This window comes from Ambystoma mexicanum, chromosome 9 (assembly GCF_040938575.1).
Source record: "Ambystoma mexicanum isolate Mex_15411 chromosome 9, UKY_AmexF1_1, whole genome shotgun sequence".
Classification (NCBI taxonomy): domain Eukaryota; kingdom Metazoa; phylum Chordata; class Amphibia; order Caudata; family Ambystomatidae; genus Ambystoma; species Ambystoma mexicanum.
In genome coordinates this window covers 380,953,207-380,976,084 of record NC_090931.1, presented here as the reverse complement: position 1 = coordinate 380,976,084, position 22,878 = coordinate 380,953,207, and the positions used below count along the sequence as shown (strand labels likewise).

General features: G+C 47.3%; 1 protein-coding gene across 9 annotated transcripts in view; it reads left to right on the top strand.

Moving 5' to 3' along the window:
* Positions 1-22,878, top strand: part of TSPOAP1 (TSPO associated protein 1) — a 3,887,333-nt gene that overhangs the window by 1,155,562 nt on the left and 2,708,893 nt on the right. For all 9 annotated transcript variants that reach the window (XM_069614850.1, XM_069614845.1, XM_069614847.1 and 6 more), the window contains exon 6: positions 17,574-17,657. In XM_069614850.1, coding sequence (XP_069470951.1) covers positions 17,574-17,657 — 84 coding nt within the window. The remainder of the gene's footprint in view (positions 1-17,573; positions 17,658-22,878) is intronic.

Here is a 22,878-nt window from a genome sequence, read left to right as displayed (position 1 = left end):
CAAAAAAGTGTTACCAAGTTTGGGGAAAAAAAAGTTGAATTGCTGTGGGAGCAGTAGTAAAAAAAAAGTAAAGCATAATGCTCGCCTCAGTCTTGCCATAGAATGGGAAAAGCGTTTAATAAAACAAAATACAACTATACTGTTCATGTAGGCAAAGAGAAAACGTGAACCCTACTTATCTGTGAGTGCAGAAAAAGAAAGAGTAAAGGCCCCAGGCAGGAGGTGGGTCATAGGAGTCCTGAGCACTGATAGGAGGAGGCTGAACAGTACAGGACTACGGAAAGCAAGGGACTTGTGGGCATTTGTAGTGCCTAGAATGTTTTATCTTGTTTGTTTCAAGAGAAAAAAAAGAAAGAAGATAAAGGTTAAAAGTTTTGGAAGGCTGTGAGGGGCAGATTAAAAGAAAGTTAAAGCATAATGCTTGACTCCGGTCTTGTCATAGAATGATGGTATCATCCACATGTTATTTTGTAGCTACCTGAAGACGGTCCAGGGGGAAGAAACGGGTACATGTGGCTTGAGATGATCTGGTTGCCTTAAAAAATGCATTAAGTAAAGAATTAATTTATAAAATAAAGATAGCTTGAAAGATATATAGGAAGTGTGGTCATCACTATTTTTGTAAAATACTCTCATTTTTTAATTTTTTTTATTGTGTATGGTTTTATTAAACCTTTAAAAAGAGAGAAAAATTACAGTAAAACGAATACATAAGTAACAATACATAGAAAAAAAAATCATATACAATTAATGTGTTAGCATTTTAGCATAAACAGTGTAGTCCCTTAGGATACTAGGAATTAATAACTTTAAAAAAAAAAAGCCTGTGTATTTATACGCTTCGATAAGCAGTCAATCACATGTGTCCCAAATGAAGGTTCCGAATGAAGCTAGACAGAGCCAAACCCTCGAGAGTAGTTTGGGTACACAGGCTGCGTTGCCATACCAGTTCAGTTGCTAAACCCAAATATAGAGATTTTAGTGCATTCAAACAGCAATCTCTAAGGGCCTTAAGTTGCGTGCAGAACAAGATGAGATGTTTAGCTGTTTCAGAAACTAGATGGCAAAATCTGCAGAGGCTATCTGTCACCAGAATCTGGTTCCACCTTAGTTTAGTGTCCAATGTTAGCAGAATGTTCCAGCGCAGTCTAAGTAGGACTTGTAGAGGGCCCGATAAATCGTGAGAACTGGGGAGAGAGTACCTCTTTACTTATGTTCATGTGCTAGGTGAAGCATAGAGCTGGATGAGTGGAAAGCATCCATAGTCGGGCACCAATCGTAATCCCACAGCTTCTTTTTAGTTTTGTAGGATTAGTTGCTAACTGTACTAAATCTGAACTGATGTTACACAGAATAGATTCACACAACTTGGCAAATATAGATAGAAAGCTGGATCGATTTAATATTATTCCCAACAAGTTCATATAGGGTGTTGGGTGTAGGTACCTTGAGTTTAGCATAGAGTGTAACTCCAATAGACACAAGCTTTTAAAGAGATATAGCCTAGCTCAAATCGAATCGCAGCCAAAGGGACCGCATTGGGTAAAAGTAAGACCCGTCTCCAGATATCACCTTCAATCGCATCAAGTTTGGAGATAGTTAACCCCGTGCATAACTCCAGACCATATGTCAATTTCAGGGCTATTTTGCCCTCGAAAAAAAGGAGGGCAGATCTACTAGAGAATAGGACATATTTGCGATCGATTTTAAGGATCTGCCTAGCAAGTACCTTAGCTTTATTCAAAAGTATGTTTATCTGCCCTTTGGAGCCTCTACTAGCCCCGACATAGTAGCCAAGGTAGGTGAAGCAGGTGGAGCCGGTTACTCATACGCTCCCCAGATTCCAGGAGTTAATTTTCTTCCGACAAGGATCTTTAGATTAGGCGAGGATTTTGGTTTTTGCAGGGTTAATGTTCAAGCCATTTAGCTTAGCATAGTTGTCAAATGCATAGAGCAGGCACTGTAGCCCCACCTTAGTAAGGTCAAATGAAAAAGAAATCGTCCGCATAGGCCAACCAGATAAACTTCACACGGCCAAGTCTTGGTGCTAAGAGGCCCTCCTTTAGTAAGTGCTCTGCAACATCAGAGACATATTGATTAAACACCCAAGGGACTAGAACACACCCTTGTCTAACCCCACGGTGTGTGCGGACCACGGTTGACATGTCCCCCTTTTGATTTAACGGAATTCTTACACCTGAGTTTTTGTAAACCCCCTCAAGAAGGCTCATTAGTCCCCTAGTTAAGCCCCAGGCAGAAAGTTTACACCATAGCCTGTTGCGGTCAACGTTTCAAAGGCTGCCGAGATATCCACAGAGGCCATAAAAGTAGGGCCCCTAGCAGAGGTCCAGGCAGCCTCCTGAATGCATTTAACCACAATCCCATTAATGTTTGTAGAATGGGATTTGCGAAAGCCCGTTTGGAAAGAAGTCAAGGGATGGCTAGTTTTTTTCCCAATCCTTCAAGTGCGAAAGGAGAAAGGCAGAGAAGATTTTGCAGTCTGCATCGATTAACGCAATAGGCCGGTCATTTTTTGGGTCAGACCTACTGCCACATTTGAAAATTGGGATGATATGTGCAGAGGACCAAGAGATGGGGCATACCCCAGATTGTAAGATGTCTCGAACTCGAGGCACAGAAGGTTAGCCCAAAGATTAGGATCGGCTTTGAAGGTGTTATTAGTTAGCCAATTTGGCCCAGGGGCTCTAGATTTTTTACACTTTAGTATTAAGTCTAGCACCGTATCAACATCAGTCGGGGGTTCCCATTTAGTGAGAGGGCCTAAAGTATCACAGTTCACAGAGTGATTGTTTCCCTGCAATGGGATAGGAGCGAATCTGTGAAATAGAAATCTAACCAGCCTTGTTCCGCGTTTGGGTTTAATAGGGCAATAGCTGGGTTGCTGTCCTGTCCATTAACTATGGACCAGAAGGCACCCACATTTGCCTTCATAATAACCTGGAGCATTAATTCGGAGTCCTTTTGCAATAACTGATGTTTAATTGTTTTGCAATAATTTTTGTAGGCTGGTTTGACCTTTTTATTGAGACCTAAGTGTATGGGCATGTCAAGGTTTGCTAGTCGAAGTCTCCTAAGATGTTTATTCTTAATAGTCTTAGCTAATGCCAGGTCAGAGTTATAGCAATGTGTATGCCTATTAGCTGGAGTTCAGCGTGCATAGTGATTACCCAAATCATCTACCGCTGTTCGTACCAGAGATGTAACCATATTGGTATTGAAAGTTGCCATTTTCCAGTCATAAGTAGTCTGTTTGAGGATAGCCCTCAAATTAAGGTTCAAGGTGTCAATGTTATTAGGAGTTCACCGAACCGTAGTACCAGATGAATTTGGAGTAACCAAAAGTTGGGAACGATAGGCTCCCTGCAAATGGCAAGTTTTAAATTTTGCCGTTAGAATGCCATGATCGCTCTAGGTATTCGTGGATTTCAAACTGTGAGCATCTAATACGTAAGTATTCATCCACAAAGATGTTATCGATCATAGAAGAGGAATGCCCAAGTTGCAAGCTATGCCCCAATGGGGTTTTCATTCAAAGATTGTGAGAGGCCTAGTAAGGGTTGTAGGCCTATGTTACCCAACTCAGCATACCAGGTGTAGCCATTCTGTTTCTTCCTCGTACAGCACAAGTTGGAAGTATTCATCTCACAAATTTCCCACGTTGAGTACTCAAATATACAATCATAATTAAAATCCCCAGCTAATAGAACATGTCCTGAGTCATTAGCAAGCATCCAATCTAGGGTAATCTGAGTGATAGTGGACACAAACAATTCAACTTCTCCCACACCTCTATGCCAATAGATGTTAATGATTAACAATTTCAATTGTCCATTACTGGAAGTAAATTCAACACCCAGAGCCCCATATGGGAGACCCACAAGAGCACTGCCATGTATACCAGAGCAATTATCCACCGCGACAATTAGACCCCCTGATGGTCTACCTCCCAAGTTATGTCGAGCAGGCTGGGCAAAGATTTGATAACCATCTAAGAATGGAGTCGAGGTCATCCAAGTCTCCTGAATACAAATAACATGGGCATCTCTCAGCAGCTCTAGGCAGTCCAAGTTTGTAAATAAATGCTGGTTGCCTCTAGAGTTCCAAGACTTGAGGCATAGATCCGAAAAGGAGCTTAGCTCTGGCCTTTGGGGTGTTAGTTTGGGGCACACGTTTTTGCCACAGGGTGGAGATAATGGTGGCCCAATCAACGTCCTTATCCTGCTGTTTGGGAAGGATTCTTTGATTAAACATGGGATCAGGGCCGCCTAGATTGGCCACCAATGGTTTAGCTGAAAGTTGTATAGAGGGGGGCCCTTGAGGCAACGTTTCCCACAATGATGCAGATTCTACTTTAAAACCCAATTCCCTCAAAGAATCAGTTTGAGTAATGATCAATTCCTTGACTGATGGAGAGGCAAGAAAAATCAAGCTGATATCTTGAGAATGTCGGTCCGGAAAAGCCACTCTAGCAATGTCTTTAGAAGATATTAGAGAGAGCGCTGGAATTTCAGAGAAAATGGTCAGGACATTACATCTGTTCAGGCAGATTGGAGCTTCCAGCTCTGGCAAGCTCTGAATTTTTACCAGTTACAGCGGTTTCGGTTTGAGGACATTAGTGCCTTCTTGATGCCTTAGAAATCCCGCAGATAAGCTTTGGTGTCCCTTTAAATTAGAGCCTTGCGTTTTAGCAGATTCAGAAAACTGAGGCATAGCAGTTGGTTTATGCAACCATTCCACCAGGTCTCGGGATACCTGCCGAAATTGTTCGGTGTGTAGAGACTGCTGGGATATTATCCCCCCCCGAAGCAGCCCCCACTCCGCTCCTAAGTCCAACGGAAGTACAGGAATCAAGGGCTGGTTAGGGAATTTATTTGTGGGGGGTTGAAGTTGGATAGGCCCCCATATTGAAGACATTTGGTCAATCCTTGTGTTCGAAAGTCCTTGGACCTTGGTTGGATTTCTAACCTGAGGCACAGCGGTTATCATCTTCACAAGTCCTGAATTTACCAGTGCCGCATCCTTGATGAAGAACAGATGTAGAGCATAGGTTTGCAGTTAGAGGGTATTAAGGCCTCTGGGTCAACCACTTTCAAGGGGGCCAAGGGTTTCTGTATAGGACATCTTTCCTGCATATCGGGTGCCTGGGTGTTTGGTAAATTGCAGTAGTCAGTTTGTGCAATAGAGTCGAACAATTTGGCCTTGGTTAGGCTAGGAGCACAAAGATGCTGCTCCCCAGGGATAGACCCTAAGTTTGCGGTCAGTGGGATGAGTGCGGGGGTTTTAGCAAATAGCAGATTGGATTGTTTTGTAGCCATTTTCCGCTTAATAAGGCGCGATTTGCGTGGTGGAAAGATATTTTTATGGGCAGTGTGCTTACGAGCATTTTCCTGTGTAGCTGGAGTCACGGTGTGTGGAGGCTGACTTGGGTTAGAAATAAGGTTGGGAATATTCTGTATAGGGTTGGTTATACAGGATTGAGAGCCAACAGTAATACAAGGGCCAGCAGGTGGTGCCAATTTAGCATGTTCTTGAGCGATGGCATTGTTAGGAGCTTCCAGTATAGAGATGTTATCAGATATATCTATAATATGTGATGTAGTTAAGGGTACTTGCACAAGTACTGGGACAGTAATTTCACCCTGTGGTGCCAATAAGGGATTGTGCACACTCAGCTTCTGATGAAACGGTTCAGTTCCAATCCACTTTGTTAGTTAGGTCTACCAGTATTTCAGTGCCTATGCAATCAATTTTCAGATTAAGGTCCGTCATTGATCTTTGGATATACTTAAGCGCAGCCCTAACGTTATCGTACAGCTCAACAAATGAGCTGAGTACCACGTTTAACGCTGAGACTGTTGGATGGTTCAGTCGAATCCGTTCATCCAGGTCTTTCAGAGTATGGTTTAACCGTGGAGAATTTGCATGACTCTGATTGGGGACCCATGAGTTACTTCCTCAGCAGGGTCAGCGTTATTTGAATCAATGCCTTCAATGATATTAGTTAAGGCAGTTGGTGTATTCTGAGACAAGCCCATTTGAGGCGGTGAAGTCGAATTTATGGAATTTCTACAGCAGAGGGCAAGTTCATTGCTTTATCCGCACATTCGATTATGCTCAGTGATGTTATTATTTCCTCCAAAGAAAGCCTGTGTAGTCATTGCTGAATGATCCAGCATAGCATTGCCTCTAAAGGCTTTGGGTAATTTAATTTCATTGCTGGTAGAGGTTGCTTTCAGGATATATTTGTCCATAATTGTTTGACCTGGTACAGGCTGGATTAGTTTTGATTGTCTAGGCGTTTTGTGATGTAATTTATCATTAGGAGTAGGCGGAATAATAAGAGCATCCACAGCCTCAGTATTATGAATCATAGCTTTATGAGTAGCTGCAGCAAGGGGAAATTCCTTGTAGTTTGAACTTGTGGGCTTCGCTGTAAAAAGGCTACATGACAAACCATCATTTAGGGATAAGGTGGTTTGCCCGGGAAGCGGTACAGTACAGAGTGTATTAGAAGTAGTTAAATGACCACTAGCTGGTGGCCAGCACTTAAACGTTGTGTGAGGTAGTTGCGTGCTGCCAACAGGGTCCACTGAAATAGCATCTGGTAGCATAGAAGAGCCCTTTTGACTGCGTAAGCCGGATCTCATAGTTGAACCAAGTGTTAAGAACAAACCTTAGGGCAAACGAGGTAGATAAACTTCTAAAAACTAATAAAATAGGAATAAATGCAGGTCAAGAATTGTTATGTTAAGTACGAGGCACCTTGAGCTAGAAGAGCGTATGGCCAGATGAAAGAGTTAGCAAATATTAGGATTAGTCTGCAACTCCGCAGTGTCTGGTGACGCACAGCTAAAAGCAATGCAGAGTCAGCTACTTTAAAATAGTCTGGGCCAGATAGGCAATACAATCCAGTATTCTCAATGGAATAAAAGCTTACTCTACTGTAGCATCCGGCATCCAGCAGCCGCCAACGCCGAACAGCCAAACAGCACCAGCCCTCTGCCACCAGGGCTTACGCCACAAGGGTGGCTTCTGTGCGGATTTGAACTTCCTCGGGCAGTCACGTGACCATGGCACGTGATCCTCGGCTGCCCGGCCTGCTGTGGACAGCAAGAGCCCAGTGCTCGCAACGCTGAGTGGAGGGTGAGCAGGCTGATAAGTCTGCAGTTAAAATAGGTAGAAATCAGCCTCCTGCAGCTCCGTAGTGCAATACAAACAATGCTTTCGCTCAACCTCAATACTGTCTCATTTATCCAATAGCTTAAATTCTGGGAATCACTCCTTTTCCGATGGGAATCTAAACCAAATGAAAGATTTTGAATGAAATCGATCCCTTCACATTTTTAGGACTTGAGTTCTTCACAGAGATTCACAACATTCACATTTGTTAAAGAGCCTTCAGCCCATACATATAATTTTGAAGTGTCCTAGAAGCCACAAAAGATCACTTCAAAGATTAGCACAAGTTTAGTGTTCTCTTTAAAGTACTCCAAAATCACATAGATCACTCTACGTCCTCAGAGCTACATATCTCTTTGAAGCATGTCATCCTCCTTCAGAACATTTAACTTGCTCTCTTGGGGGATCCTCCCCACTACTCTTATCCTTCTGGTTGACCATTTTAATTGATCTACGAGTTTTTGAAAGCTTTATGTTCTGTATGGCTTTTGGGCAGCATTTTCATTTAAGTAGCTACATGAGAAGCATACTATTTCCCAACTCACTCAGGGTGGGGTAGAGAGTAGATCGTGGAGTGTTTGTTTGACAAAGTTGAGGACTTTGCCAAGGTGAGCAGAGGCGTTGGCAAGTAGAGTAATTGTCAAAACTGTTAAGGACCGGGATAGATGATATAATATGATATGATAGTTTATTTATATAGCGCCTATACACAGTGTCTTTCAAAGCGCTTCAAGGCAAGGGATTGAACAAGGGAAAATACAACGACATTCTTACAGGCCATGAACAGTAAAGATGTGAAATTAACTATCGTACTCGGCCTGACGACATTTCAGATAGTGCAAGTGCTAAGGAAGGGAGGGGGGAGTGGGAAGGAAATGGAAACAGACAGGCGACTACCGTACTAGGCTTGACAACATTTCTGGTAGAGCCGGATGAAAACAAAAGGTGAGGGAGAGGGGTGCAGAAAGGGAGGGGAGGAACAAAACAAGAAACTACCGTACTAGGCCTGACATTTCTGGTAGAGCCTGGTAGATGTCAAGAGTTTTGGTTGAGTGATGGGTTAGGATCTGGCAGATCTTTCTGGTGCTCAGAGGTTTGATCCTTTTGGCAGTGGCTAATGAGTCAATGAAGTGCTGAAACTTAAGATCGCTGTCAAAGAGGACTTAAGATTTGCAAGCTTTGGCCTAGAGAGCCGGGTCAGTAGCCTGGGGGACTGCTTAAACTGATGTTTAACAGTGAAAGGGAAAATGCATCATGCATACCCTGGGGACGATGCAGTGCAGTGCGGTCCAAGAGAACAAGCCATCAAGCTATGGATGGGCCACCCTTATAGATGGCTTCTGTCTCCTTTTTTCCTGTTTGTCGGGTTGAGTTATGAGGCTCTGCTGCTGGGCTGATCTGGAGTGCAAGCATCCCTTGGCAACTTTTTTCCTACAACTCCCTCCACTTGACACTCCTGGGTCCTGGACTGGCTGGTGATGTCTAGAACCGTTGCGGCTGGCTTCACGCTGCTAAACTGTGTGATGTAACAATCAGAGTCATATGTTGACAAGACTGAGACGGGACCTGGAACCCAGATCCACATTACCCCTCCCATATCTAGTGACCTAGACTGACAACACTTCCTCTGACTATTCACGAAACAGGTTTGGGTGGAGCCAGCAAGCCATTTAATTCACTCAACCCCTCACCCCATGCTCCCCTGTGTGAGAGACAGAAAAAGGGCGGGCCAAGGACATTATGCACTGTGAGGATTTTAACACTCTTCCTCAGCCAAACAATTTGGCTTGGCTTGTGAAACCCATTCTCCATCAGCCCACACCACTACAAAACTCACATGTGCAATGGGAATTACTTTTTAAGAGAGCAACCTCATTTCACATATACAGCATGTGAGGAGGCAGAGACACTGCTTTGCTGCCTATCACTTATGGACATGGTGGAAGGGAGGAGTTGAGTCAGCGGTCAAGCTAGTAAGTAGTGTGACACTACCCTAATGGGCCAACCGCACCTGCAGGGGTGAATACATGCGGTTAGCTTGGCCGAGACAGTTGAGTGAAAATAACCCCCTACGACTTTAGCAATAAAGCCTTAATGTGGGGATTTATACATGATGATCTGAATATATTTATAGGAAATGTATTAATTAATTTTGACTAGGTATTCACTTTTTGAATATATAAATAAGCATGCACATTATGACAAATCCAGGGAATTTGTATCCCTTCTCCCCAAGGGCCAGCCACCACCTTTAAGACTAGGGAGATGAGCCTGCTATGCAAAACCCCCCCTAGGAGTTTGGGCAATCAGGATCTCACTGTTAGTGACTCCCTCTTAGGGGGCAAGGACACCCAGAAGAACAAGGTGGTATCCAAAGTTGTAACCAATGTCCCACATATTGTGTGCATACATGAGAGCAAATGATGGTATTACTGTAACAAGCACTCACACGTTTGGCTTGATTGCTTGACCCCTCTTTAAAGAAGAAGCCCCAAGATCAATGGAGAGTTGCTCCGTTTAGAGACCGGCATATGAGGGACATAGCTTTTACCAGGGAGAAGAAAGGAGCTGGCGTACATCAAGCCAAAAAGGAGGAAGCCGCACAAAGCTGAGGCAGCCTGGAGGCTGGACCACAAACACTATGTGGTGGGCAGAGAGTCGGTGCACTGCTACCGAGGCCAGGTGAGCCAGTGGACTGCAGCTCAGTGAGAGACCAACTGCGCCAGAACGTCGAGAAGGCAGTTGCAACAGAAAACAAGGAACTGGAACCCAACGCAAAAGGTTCAGCTGCAGACGGTGCGACCAGCTCCCCCTGTGAAGAAGACCATGGAGCAACAGGCACGCGGTATGCAATAAGGAGAGGGAAGAGGGCGGTCGAGCTCTGCTGCACTTTGCGAGCGACTCTGATTAATAGATACTTCATGGGCCACAGTTGCCTAGTGAAGAAGAGAACATTGTGGTGGTCATGAGATGCTAATACCCTAGAAAGCAGACGCATGAAGAAGGGGGAAAGCCCAGATAAAAAGGTTTGTGTAAAGGACGTAACCTTCCTGAAAGAGACACACAGCCGAGGGGCAAAGGCCAGAACCAAACTGTTAGCCACAGATGATGGCTAGAAACCTATAATCAGTTACTTGAATCTAAAACGACATGTCCACACAGGGCTGCCCACAGGTATCCCCCTCCTTAGAAAGGAAAAGACCCAAAGGGACAAGTCAAAGCGAACTCTAGAACAACTGAAACATATGTCAAACAAGTTTCTTCTAAAGTTTGCATGGATTTGGATGGAGGGACAACAGAGTTTGCCATTTTTGTTATGAGGAAACCTTAAAGATCTTTATAACGTATTGAGACTATACCAGAAGTCCAGACCTGAGTTAGATAAGAATGTTGGGTGATTCAATGGAGCTGTGAAAGTAACAAGAGAACCTGGGAAACTAAGAGAGGTAATTTCCAGAGACATTGGTTAGGAGGGGGGTCATGTAACAACCAGCAGAACTATTGTTTTAATTTATTTTTTCTTTAATTTTCATAGAGTCCGGTATATAGCTTAGGTTTTGGACGATGGACAGAACCAGTTTGTGTATGACGTCCTGACCGAGTACCTTTTTATTTTTGCTTTATTAGATAGGGAACCTCTCCCACAGCAATAGGGCCAAGTGAGGGATTTTCCTTTACTTAATAAAATGTAAAGTATTTTCTCATACATGGCCAGTGTCTGAGTCCAATCTCTGATCCACAACATATTTAAAAGATACCAATGCTGTATTGACAGTTAACATGCATATTTTACTAGCTGTGGTGACTGAGGTACTCGTAGGTCAAAGTCTACTTTGCGCCATATGCCCTCCTCCATCAATGGCAAACTAAGCTATATGATAGCTTCTATATGAGTGAATGTGAAAGGTTTGGCAGGAGAAACAGGAAGGTAAAGTCAATCGAGGGCTAGGATGGCTCACCACGTTTCACATAGGCAGCATGCCCTTAAGTGAGAAGCTTGTGTGATGTAACAATCGGAGACATAAATTGAGACAGGACCTGCCACTTATGGACATGGTGGAAGGGGGATTGAGTCAATAGGTCACACTGGTAAGTAGTGCAACTCCATCCTCATCTGCAGGGGTGTTTATATGTCGTCAGCGTGGCTGAGGCAATTGTTCTGAAACAAGCTCTTATGGCTTTAGCAAGAAAGCCTTAATGCTGGGCTTTATACATGATGATATAAATATATATGTATGAATTATATTAATTTAACTCGTACGTCCCGTCCCCTTTTCCACATACTGTATGGGCGTCCCTTCCAAGAGACAGGAGACTGAACCTTTTTCAGCAGAAAAAACCTTCTTCCCCCTTTAAATTTAGAGGCGCACAGGGGTGCGGCCCAGGGAGCATGCGCTGCCCTGACTCCGCCCTCTGGCGCCACACCCCAGTCCCCTTTTCCGCGTCGAAAGGAACGGGCCGAATTCACCAGCGCTACTGGGTTTGGCTTTGGCCATGTAATTCCACGCGCGGATACTTCTTCTTTGTCTTTTTTGTCTTATCTATCATTCAGGTACTCGGTCCTCAGGCGTCACGCTCCTCCCCATGCACATGCCGATTTCTACAGAGTTCAGCAGGTGTCCATCCTGCAACGGGCTCTTCCCAACTTCAGACCCACGGTTGGCAATCATGTTCGGCGTGTGACTCACTGTCCTCGAAGGCGCTGAAGAACAGACTAGCCAGGTGGAGGGAGCTCTTCCTGGGATTGCCTCCAGAGGATCTCAAGAACTTCCTGAAGCATCGAACGAGGCCAAAGGTAGGGCCAATATTTTCCAGCGCCCCCCCGCAACTGAGACTCCTTCCCAGGGACTCTCCCACGCGGGAGGGACCAGCCAGGTCCTTCTACCGGCATGTGCACCGAGGCTGCTTCAGCTACCGGCCTTCGGGTCGAGGGATCCTCTGATCCTCCCGGGCGCAGTGTCGAGGGACCGGAAAGGTTCTCGTACCGAGGCCCGAGGAGCAGGGTAGGCCTCGTGATCCACACACAAGTGGCTTGGACGAGGCCGGGCCCAGCGGGCCAAGCACCACGTCGCAAACACGTGACAGGCAGCTTGACAAAATGGCCACCGCGCCAGAAAGAGGCACTCGTCTGACGTAATTCCAGGAATTCAGCAAAGAACGAGTGTCAAGGTGGGACTGGCCTCAACCAGGTACGTGGCCTTACAGTCTACCCTTCATTTGCGCAGGGCAGCTTTCCTTTGCGTCCATATGGACAGGGTATGCAGCGTCCCTAGCAGCCCCACGCTACCCTGTCTGCACCCCCTGTCACCTCTTTGGCCAGTGAGGAGGTGCTCTTTGCGAAGTTCCACGGCCTCATGAGGTCTCCTCATATGGGGGTTATCATCAAATACGCAGTCAGGGAAGTCCTCCCCACCATGCTAACAGAACCACAGTTGTCTCCATCGGGCCCCCAGGCACTGGTGCAGCCACCACCTCCGGCTCCACAGCTAACTCTGCAACCTCTGCCGCCTCCTCGGCTTCTGGCTGCGGTCCCTGTACCCCTGCCTCCAGTGCCATCTACTCCTCCTCCTCCACAGGATCCTCCAGACCCGCAGGATACGGACGAGGAGGAGGACCCGGACATGCCATCCTCAGCCAGGGCCTTCCACGAAGATCTTGCTGGCCTGGCAGAGTACCTGGGCCTCCCCCTACCCGAGGTCGAGCAGCCGGCAGAGGGGGTTCTGGCAGAAGTCCTCATGCAATGCCCCTCTGCCAACACAGGGATTCCACTGCAAACCGAAGTAGTCTCCCTGGCCAAGAAGGGGTTGTCTTAAGCCCCACTCAGTCCAGCCGGTCAATCAACGCCTGGACGCCAAGTAAAGGCAGATGGAGGGGGATGCACTCTTGCTCTCGACCCATCTTCAGCCACACTCCTCGGTGATCGCTGCAGCATCACTATACTCTAAGCCTCAGTCATCCTTGGCCTCCTCCTCTGCGGCGCTGCTAGGCAATGAGGAGAAGATCTAAGAGGCGTACGGCAAGAAGATCTACTCCAACGCCTCCTTGCACCTTCGTCAGGCCAACGCAGATGCCATGCTGGCTGCCGCCAACCAAAGGTTATGGCGGGAAATTGTGGACTTCCTCCCGGAACTCCCCGCCCAGTGCCACTCACGCTTCAAGGCGGGGCCACTTGAAGCCAAGCTCGTGGCGCAGGACCTCATGGAATCCACAGTGGCTCATATCGATACCTCAAGCCGTGCCATCTGCTTTGCCACGGACATGAGGAGAACAACCTGGCTCCGGGCAACGAAATTCAACCCGGACGTCCAGGAGTGTATTCTAGATCTACCGTTTGAGGAGGGGGGCGGGGGCAGCTCTTCCACTTCTCTACAGACGAAGAGCTGGACAAAAAGAGGAACAGCTCACAAACGCCAAAGTCTTTATCCATTCTTACGAAGACCACGCCCAAATGTACTCCCAATCTCAGCAGCACTCGGAAAAGGGTCGTACATATGGAGGGTTCTGCAGCCGGACCGGGGCAATCAATAAAAACGGGAGGGTGGGTGGGTAAGGGCTTTTTCCAGTCCCCCTCCTCAGCATCAGCCTTCGAGGGAAAGAAGGCATGACATGCCCCTTCGGGTCCACATGTCTCCGGTGGGGGGCAGGCTTGCTCTCTATGCAAAATTCTGGCGCCAGAATTTCGTGGACCCCTGGATCCTCTCCGTAATATCCACGGGGTACCGCCTCCCTATCCCATCCTCTCCTCCTTCCTCCCCTCTAGTCCCACAGGTTGGGACAGCAACTTTTTTGGCAGAGATGAGTCGCTCGCAGAGAGCCAGGCAGTGGAGAAAGTTCAAGCCTCCCAGCGAGGCTTTAGCTTCTACTCCAGGATTTTCGCCATTCAGAAGAACCACCAGGTGGGCCTGAGAGTTGTGTTGGACCTTTCCACCCTCAACCTCTCCCTACCCCTACAAAAATTCAAGATGGTTACACCAGCTTTTATAGCAGAGACATTGGACACCGGAGACTGGATGTGCTCCCTGGACCTGAAGGACGGGTACACTTCGCGGCCTCATGGAATCAGGAGCGGGGCTCGCAATCCGAGATCATCAACGTTCCTCCAAATCTCCTCCTGGACCTAACTTGGTGGTCCATGGACAGCAAACTATGGACGGGCAAGCCCTTTCGGCTGCCCTCTCCGCAGGCCACTATCACCACAGACTCCTCACTCGAGTGCTGGGGAGCCACCCTGGACAATCTCTCAGTCCACGGCACCTGGACTAGACAGGAGCAGGAATACCACATCAATTGGTTGGAACTGAACACCATCTGGCTAGCGCTCGAGTGTTCCTACCACTTCTCAAGGGCAAGGGTGTCCTCATCCAGACAGACCACTCGACCAGCATGTACTACGTCAACAAGCAGGGAAGCACCAGATCCCCTCCTCTGTGCAGACTGGCGATCAGCATGTGGGAACGGGCCCTGGAAAATTAGGTTTACCTCTATGTAGTCCACCTCCCGGGGGAATCCAACCTGGAAGTGGACTGGTCCAGCAGGCTGGGAGCGGACAATTACGAGTGGCAGCTAAACAACCTCGTTATTCAGGAGATCTTCAACAGATGGGGTCACCCCCAAGTGGATCTCTTCGCCACCTGGCACAACAAGAAGTGTCCCCAGTTCGCATCCTGGCAAGGTCAGGGCCCCGGCTCTCTGGGCAACGCATTTCACCTCCAGTGGACTGGCATGAAAGCCTACGCATTTCCGCCCACTCCTCTGATCCACAGAGTAATTTGCAAGATCAAGGAGTCTCACCGACTCCTCATCATTCTGATAGCTCCATGGTGGCCGGCCAGGCCATGGTTTTCAGAGCTCTTCAGCATTTCGCAGGTGCCCCCTATACACCGACAAGGTAGTCATGTGGACGCACCTGGCATTTCTGCCCAAGGTTCCATCTGTAGTCCTTCCTACGTTCTTTCCTGATCCCAAGGATGAAGCACAGAGATTGCTGCACTGCGTGGATGTCAGGCATGCTCTAAAATTATACTTGGACAGGACCTTCGGTGGCTCGTCCACGCAATCAGGGCCCAGGCAACGGCCATCGCATTCCAGCGCCATGTCCCTTGGCAAGTCATAAGCAGGGTAGTCACTTGGGCCTCTCCCTCGGCTTTCTGCAAGCATTACTGTTTGGATGCCGGCTCTAGATCTGATGCAGCTTTCGGACAGGCGGTTCTCAGGAACCTATTTGCTTAAGGAGGAGCTCCACCCTGGGGCTACAATCAGTTGTAATGGCCCATACAGTATGAAGAAAAGGGGACGGGTTGTAAGAGTAATTATAAGTTACTCACCATAGTGACTAACGTCCTCTTAGTCCATTGGCCCCTTTCCTCCATACGTCCCACCAACCTCCCCCCTAATAATACTGTTGTCATTAGGCAACGTTAAATCTATTGTCGACGCGTCGATGGGGACTGACGTGTGGTGCCGAAGGGCGGAGTCAGGGCAGCGCATGCTCCCTGGGCCGCACCCCCGCGCAACTCTAAATTTTCAAAGGGAAGGTTTTTTCTGGTGAAAAAGGTTCTGTCTCGCGTCTCTTGGAAGGGACACCCATATAGTATGGAGGAAAGGGGACTATGGACTAAGAGTACGTTTTTTCACTACGGTGAGTCACTTATAATTATTCAGGGATTCCCATTGTGGATATTAAAATAAGCATAACATATATAAAAGACACCAATGCTGTAGTGAGAGGTAACATACTTACTTTTACCCACTGTGGTCACTAAGGTAGTCAGATCAAAGCCTCCCTTGCGCCACATTCCCGCCTCCATCTTCGTGAGTGGATGCAAAAAGTTTGGCGAGAGAAACAGGAGAATTAGCCGGGGGCCAGAATGGCACGGCAGAGCACCACAGTTCACTTATGCAGCATACCCTTAAGTGAAGAGGCAGACTCTGTTAGGCAGCCTGTCACTTATGAACATGGTGTAAGGCAGGAGTTGAGTCAGCGGTCAAGCTAGTAAGTAGTATGGGACCACCCTAATGAGCCAACCGCACCTGCTTTCGCCATTCCTCCATTCCTTCTAAACCAAGCTATATGATAGTTTCTGTCTGAGTGAATGTGAAAGGTTTGGCGGCTGAAACAAGTGGGTGGACTCGGCAGGGGAATATTCTGGCATGGGAGTGCACCACACATGCACCATATTACACTTTAATGAAGGATTTTGCTGTGCAAAAGGCTTTGTGAGATTCCATTTGTTGACAATTTACTAAAACGATGGAGGAAAGGGGCTTTGTATGACCTCAGAGACCTTCATCTTTCAGACCTTCATCTTTCACGTGGTACTACTTGGTCTACAAAGGTATAATTTGCATCAGCTGCATGAGGAACAGAATGTAGAAGTTACATTTATCTGTAATGTTCTATTCAAAATGCGTTTTCTAATGCTGTTTTCAGCTTAAACGCCATGTCTTATTGTAATTGTTTATTTGTAAAATACTTATTCACAAGTGAAGTGCTTGAAAGCGCTTCAAGGCGGAAGGGAACAAGGGAATACAATTGTCATTCTTAGGCCTTGAAGATTTCCGAATGATCTTAACAAAAATAACTTGCATACTAGACCAGAGGCATTTCAACTAGTGAAAGTGCATGACAGGAAGCACTGAGAGAAGGGGGAGGGGGAAGAGAGGGAGGAGAGAATGCAATCAATAAACTACTTTACTGTGCCTGATGACTTGTCAGATAGTGCAAATGCATGACAAAGAGTGGGCAGAGAAGGGGGTAGGGGGAAGGGAGGGAAAATGACATACGGAACAATAAACTACAGTTCTAGGCCTGTCAGAATTTCAGATTTATTGGTTGTTGGTCGTCACTAATATGCCTGTGGAGTCAGATGGAGGACAGGACAGACAAACGTGCTATGTTTAGTGCGTTCACGGTCGTGCAAGTGGGCAGACAGGAAGTGCAAGGGAGGGGGGGACAAGTGCGTATCAATGTTGTCGTTGATGGTTTTGGAGGGGCAAGGGTCGACCTGTTTGGAAGAGGTTTTCATAGACCGGACTTGTCTAGAAACCTCCTCGGGTGTGACAGGGCAGAGCGAGGAGAGAAGAGGGGTTGTGCTGGGGACGGCCAGGGGTGGCCCAAGAGATGATGGTACAAGAGTGGGTGCGGAGGAGAGAGGACAGGATGTACTGTATTCTCCATTTTTCTCTTAGGATTGGATCTGAAAATATTTTTTTATTGTATGTGTTGGTAAGGCCACCGGATGTGCTTCAAGATAAATTGTGTGAATTACGAAATTAAAATGTATCTATTAAAATTCTTTGGCCATACAGTAAAAGTATAGTAGACCATTTGGGCAGTTGCTCTCAGTTATTAAGTGTAAAGTTTTCTCTTGTAGGAACTTGAGTTGTGTAAAAAACGTAAAGAATGTGAAAATCTTGAGCAAGAAGTAAGGAAAAAGCAGAGAAGATGCGAGGAACTGGTAAGAAATGAAGACATGTATTGTATACCTTTTAAGCTATCTTCAAAGAGATTTACTTCTATTCTGTCATGTATCAAAAGTTTGTTCTTTTACCTATTGGTTACTGTGCCAATTTGACCTCTTCATGTTCATTCTTAACATTAAGATATTTGGCAGCAGATTCACTTCATTATGCTGATCCCCTCCATGTGTCTAATATACATTTCTTTGTCTGGGAAGGCTACTAATAATAACAAATTGGTCTCAAAACATTTTAGTCATAGCAGAAGGGTCAATGAAATTCAGGATTTTTGCAACATATTCTCTTCGTACTGAGTCTTGAATATAGCTTGATTCTGCCAATCTGTATTGTTATCACTACTCCTTAGTCTTTGGTTTGAATGACTATCATGAACATTCATATAGGAGGAGCTTTACAAGTCTATTCGTACACACTTAATCTGCATTTATATTTTCACATGGAACACATTATCAACATATCAAGCATTCGTTCCAAAGCTCTTCACTAACAATTTGCACATTTGCTCATCATATACTTTACTTTAACTTTTACTTTAACTAACGCTTGCAGTTTTGGGATAAGCAACACTTGGTTGCATTGTGTGGACAGCAATGTTTGCTAGTTAGTGAGCTCTGCAGTGGTACTGGGCATCGGTAAAGATCACTCTAATCTTTGATAGACGTCAGGGTCTTGGGCGCGAGAAAGCTTGAACATGAAGGTGAATGTGTTGAATAATTATAAGATGGTTGTAAATTATGTAAACTTTATCGGGCACTTTGCTTTTTAGCATTATCGCTAATCATATCTGTAAAATCAAATACTTCGATTATATACGTCCACTGCCAAGATGCAGTTTAAAGTATTTCACTTTTCACACTCCTGAAGTATGATGCACTTTTTTTTGCCATAGATCATGAGATGGCTAGTGCATCCCCTTCACTGAAAATACACTGGGGATTGTTAACGATGATGAAAAGGTGAGCATCTCCAATGCTCTCATTCTCACCCTCTTTGTTTATGGATGTATAATGTGCACGAAATGCAATTACTAATCGTTTTGTACATCAATGGGCAGCAATGGTGTGCACCACGGTTATCCTACATGTGTTTCCTACCCTTTCACAGAGATGGAAATGCATTTTTAAAATGTTTACAAACCTGTACGTGCAGTATATCAGACACATTGCACCAAGCCATGTTTTTTACCATATGCAATGTTTCCAAGATTCAACATAACAGTAATGGTTTTACCATGCTAGCTGTGGGAATCTAGTAATGGGTCTAAATCTCTTAGGTTATTGCATGAGGCTGTGGCAATTACTTCATGCGTTTATCCAATACTGCAGCATCCTTAAATATCAACACTATGTAAATTGTGACAGGCAACCCTGTCAAAAGATGATGGGGACCCCTCTCAACCTGGGCCAGGCGGGCTACCAGGGTACTTGTCAGTCCATCCACAGAGGCGGGTGAAAGAATTGGGAGGGTCCCTGTCTCTGTCCTTTCTACATGTGCCTGGCTAAGTGTAAAAACTACCACTTCTGCTTGCCCCATACCTGCTATGAGACATGCTGGCCAGTGTGCTGTCTTTTTTCCTGTAGGACCATGAACACTAGAAGTCCTTGCAGCAGAGGCCCAACTACACAGCCCTTCGGGGAGAAGATTAGGCCACGAGCTGGAAAGCTGCGGAATGTTGCACGAGTCAGACCAGCGCGCTAGATGCTCCATCAAATGCCTATACAAATGCTGGCATTGACTTGAATGGTAGCAAACTGTCATTACAGAAAGCTGGCGACCTCATGCACAAAAGGGGCAGAGATTAAAACATGGTTTATGTGTTTGGATGCCTGTAACCCGGTCTCTAGGAATGGGAAGTCTGCAATTAGCCTGGGTAACCAGCTGACATGCAGGATCAATCGAGTAGGAAGGGGGGATAAAAGAGAGCAGTGTGGGTTGTTCGGGTGAGGTCAAGGAAGGAGAAGGCGTAGGAAGAACGGTGCAGTGGAGGGAGGAGGAGAATGATAGAAAGTGTATGCAAGTTGAGGTATTGGATGGTGAAAGAAAGTGGTTCTTGGGTGTGAGAGTGCGTGTAAGGTGAGTGAGTGAGACAAAGGGACAATCTAGTGGTATGGGTAAGATTGGTTGGGAAAGATGATTGGTAGGGGGAAAAGAGGGTCACTGAGGGAGAAGGTGTGGGTGGAGGGTAAAGTAATAGTAGTAGGAGGACATTGTAGTGGGGAGTAGTGTAAAATTCTAGTAGTGGTGAGAAGTGACATTAGAGAGTATTGAACGGAGGGAGTAGCTGGAGAGTAGTGGGAGTGGAGAGTAGTGGGAGGTGAGAGTAGGGAGGGGTAGAGCAGAGGGTAGAAGCAAGGAGTGGAGGAGCGAGAGACAGAGAACATAAAAGGGCCTGTAGAGGGAGAGAAAGAGAAAAGGGAGAGGCAGTGGGGAAGAAGAGAACGGAGGAGAGTAAAAAAGAGAAATGAGAGACGAAGAAGTTCAGTGCAAGGAATACAAGGCGTGCAAGGGAAGGCTTAGTGGAACCTGAGCATTTGGAAGGCACCAGTTCCTTTTGTTAAGGCCATTGTTTTTCTAATGGAACCACTGGATTTGATCAACCTCGAAGACACCAGATGGGTGTAGCTAGAAAACCTGGTTTGCCTTTAGGCTTCCACGACTGGCCAGTCAGATTTCAATAGTATGGATTGCCAATCTCTAGTCAGCATCTTGGTGATTATGTAAGCCTCGGCAGGGTGGAACATCTATCGCACACTCATACTAAAAGCAACAGGAAAAGGAATTAGGAAGACCAGGAAAAGGAATATAAAGACTCTCAACCAAGAAAAGATATTTTTTTAAAATATATTTATAGTGCAGATTGGTTAATTGAAACCTTATACACTTACTTCTCCAGCATGGGGTCTGGCATGGATTCACATGCTCATGAATATTCCCCGTCGTCAGGCTGGGAATCCTCGGTAAAGAAAAAATCAGTATCAGTTTCGTTTCTGATCTGTCTTTCTTAGTAGTAACCAATCACTGATCTCTGGGTCATACTGCCCCCCAGCCAATGACTGCCCGCTCCCTAAGCCCCGCCTCTGGCAGCCATCCTCAGATTTTTACCACACGCTCAAGTGTTGGGAGTCCTCGTGCTTTAACTCTTGGGTTTTTTGCTGCGTTTTCACGCTTTTTCAGGAGATTTTCTCATTTTTTCAGTTTAATCGAGCCTCAAGCTCCACCGTTTCTACTTCCGACATCGGGGACCCGTTTCGGAATTCTTCTACGCCCCTCAAGGGTGAAGTTTTCATCGAGTTTACACTTCTTGGAGGATTCCGGAAGATCTGCGGCCTACCTCAACAGACATGGCCCAGGACAAGAGAAGCTCGACGCCCGGATCCAAGCTGTTCAGGTGCTGCCCTGGATGCGGATTGCAAAACGTTTTCAAGGAGGACGAGCATTCGCAATGTCTCTACTGCCTTCATGAGGACAAGACGCACGTGGAGAAGGACTGTGCGTTCTGCAAGAACCTTTCGGAACGGACCAAACAAGATTGTTGTTCCCGCCTCGCCGCCTGGCTGGAGAAGGGCACAGCAGGTGAGAAGGAGAAGAAAAAGTTTGAGAGGGCTTCTAGAGGGCGCCTCAGCGACGGGGGCCCAACAGAAGGCCAAGCACCGCGAATCCGCGGGCAGGGGGAGCGCCGAAAGGTCGGGCTCTTCGGCTGCCAGGCAGGGCGCTACTTCCCCGGCACGTTCGACCACGAGCCAGTGCTCTGGTTCGGGGAAGAGGAAGTCCGAGAACCCGGGTAAGCCGCTGGAGCGGACCCGGTCCATCTCGAAGGGGGAGCGAAGGCCCAGGACGCACCTAAGGTGGTGAGGGCTTTGATCCAGCCGGCAAATGCCTCTATCGAAGTGGTCGCTGCGACCCTGGCGAAGCCGGCTGAGACTACGCCAGTGGAAACGGCCTCCGGGCCCAGAGTATCCCTGCCAACGCGGAGGGAATCCTCTTTCCAGCCCATCGTTAAGACCCCCGTGAAGTCCCCAGCGGAAAAAGGCAGGGGGGGCCGGTGACCATTACAGACTCGGAATCAGCCTCTGAGGAGGAGCTCGTGGAAACCGAGAAGGGCCTCAACGAGAGGTCCATAGGCCTCAAAGAGAGGTTCATAGGCCTCGACGAGAGGTTCGAGAAGGTTCGATCCCAGAGGGCGGTCCCTGCTGACGTGATCGAAGATAGCGATGATGACAACGAAGAGGGGCCCAGTGGAGCGGCCATCCCGTCCGTCGCAGCCATTACCCGAGCCCCAGGATAGCTCGGCGGCCATTTTGTTGGCAATCCAATCCTTATGTACCAAGATAAGGACAAGATTGCCACGGACCCCGACGGAGGATCCAGAACCAGGCCCGTCGGGAAGCCCTCCGAACAAGCGGAGGAGAGTCCACCCCGCTCCGCCCTTCGTGCCTGCGAGACCTGTGGACCCCGCATCCCCCTCACCGGACCCTAGAGAGGATACGGCGACGGATACAGCGACGGGGACGGACGATGACGGCGGCGATGACACAGCGGACATCCCGTCATCACCCCCCCCCCCCGCAGGCTTCTCCAGCCGACGAAATTGGCTCTTTCCACGCCATGATAACCAGGGCATCCGAGCTCTTCCAGCTCTGCCCTGAAGAACAAAAAAAGGAAGGGTTTCTGTACCAACGACGAGAGGCCAAGACGAAGACGGTCCTCGCGGTGCCTTTGCTCGACGACATCTGGGACAAGGGGCTTGCTATCCTCAAGAACCCTTCCACGACACCCGCCAAGAGGGACAGGTACGAGAAGAAGTGCCGAGTCCCCGATGCCGCCCCCTTGTGCCTCAGGGCCCAGCCCACGCCGGACTCTGTCGTCTCGTCAGCGGCTAAGAAGAAGGCAGCGGGTGCGGCGGCTTCGACTTCCACTTCCCCGCCGGACAGTGAGGGCAAGAAGTTGGACTCCATGGGATGACGAGTCATCTCGTCGGCGGCAACGACGATTAAGGCGGCCAATGCCTTAGCGATCGTGGCTCGCTACAATAGGGAGCTCTGGTTCAAGATGGCTCCCCTGCTAGACTTCCTACCTGACGATAAGAGGGCGGAGGTCCTAGAAATTCTGCAGGAAGGCGAGGTGGCGTCGGACCACGCCATAGCGGTGGCAACAAACATTGCCGATACCGGATTTTCGCCAACTGGGCAACAGAGTTTG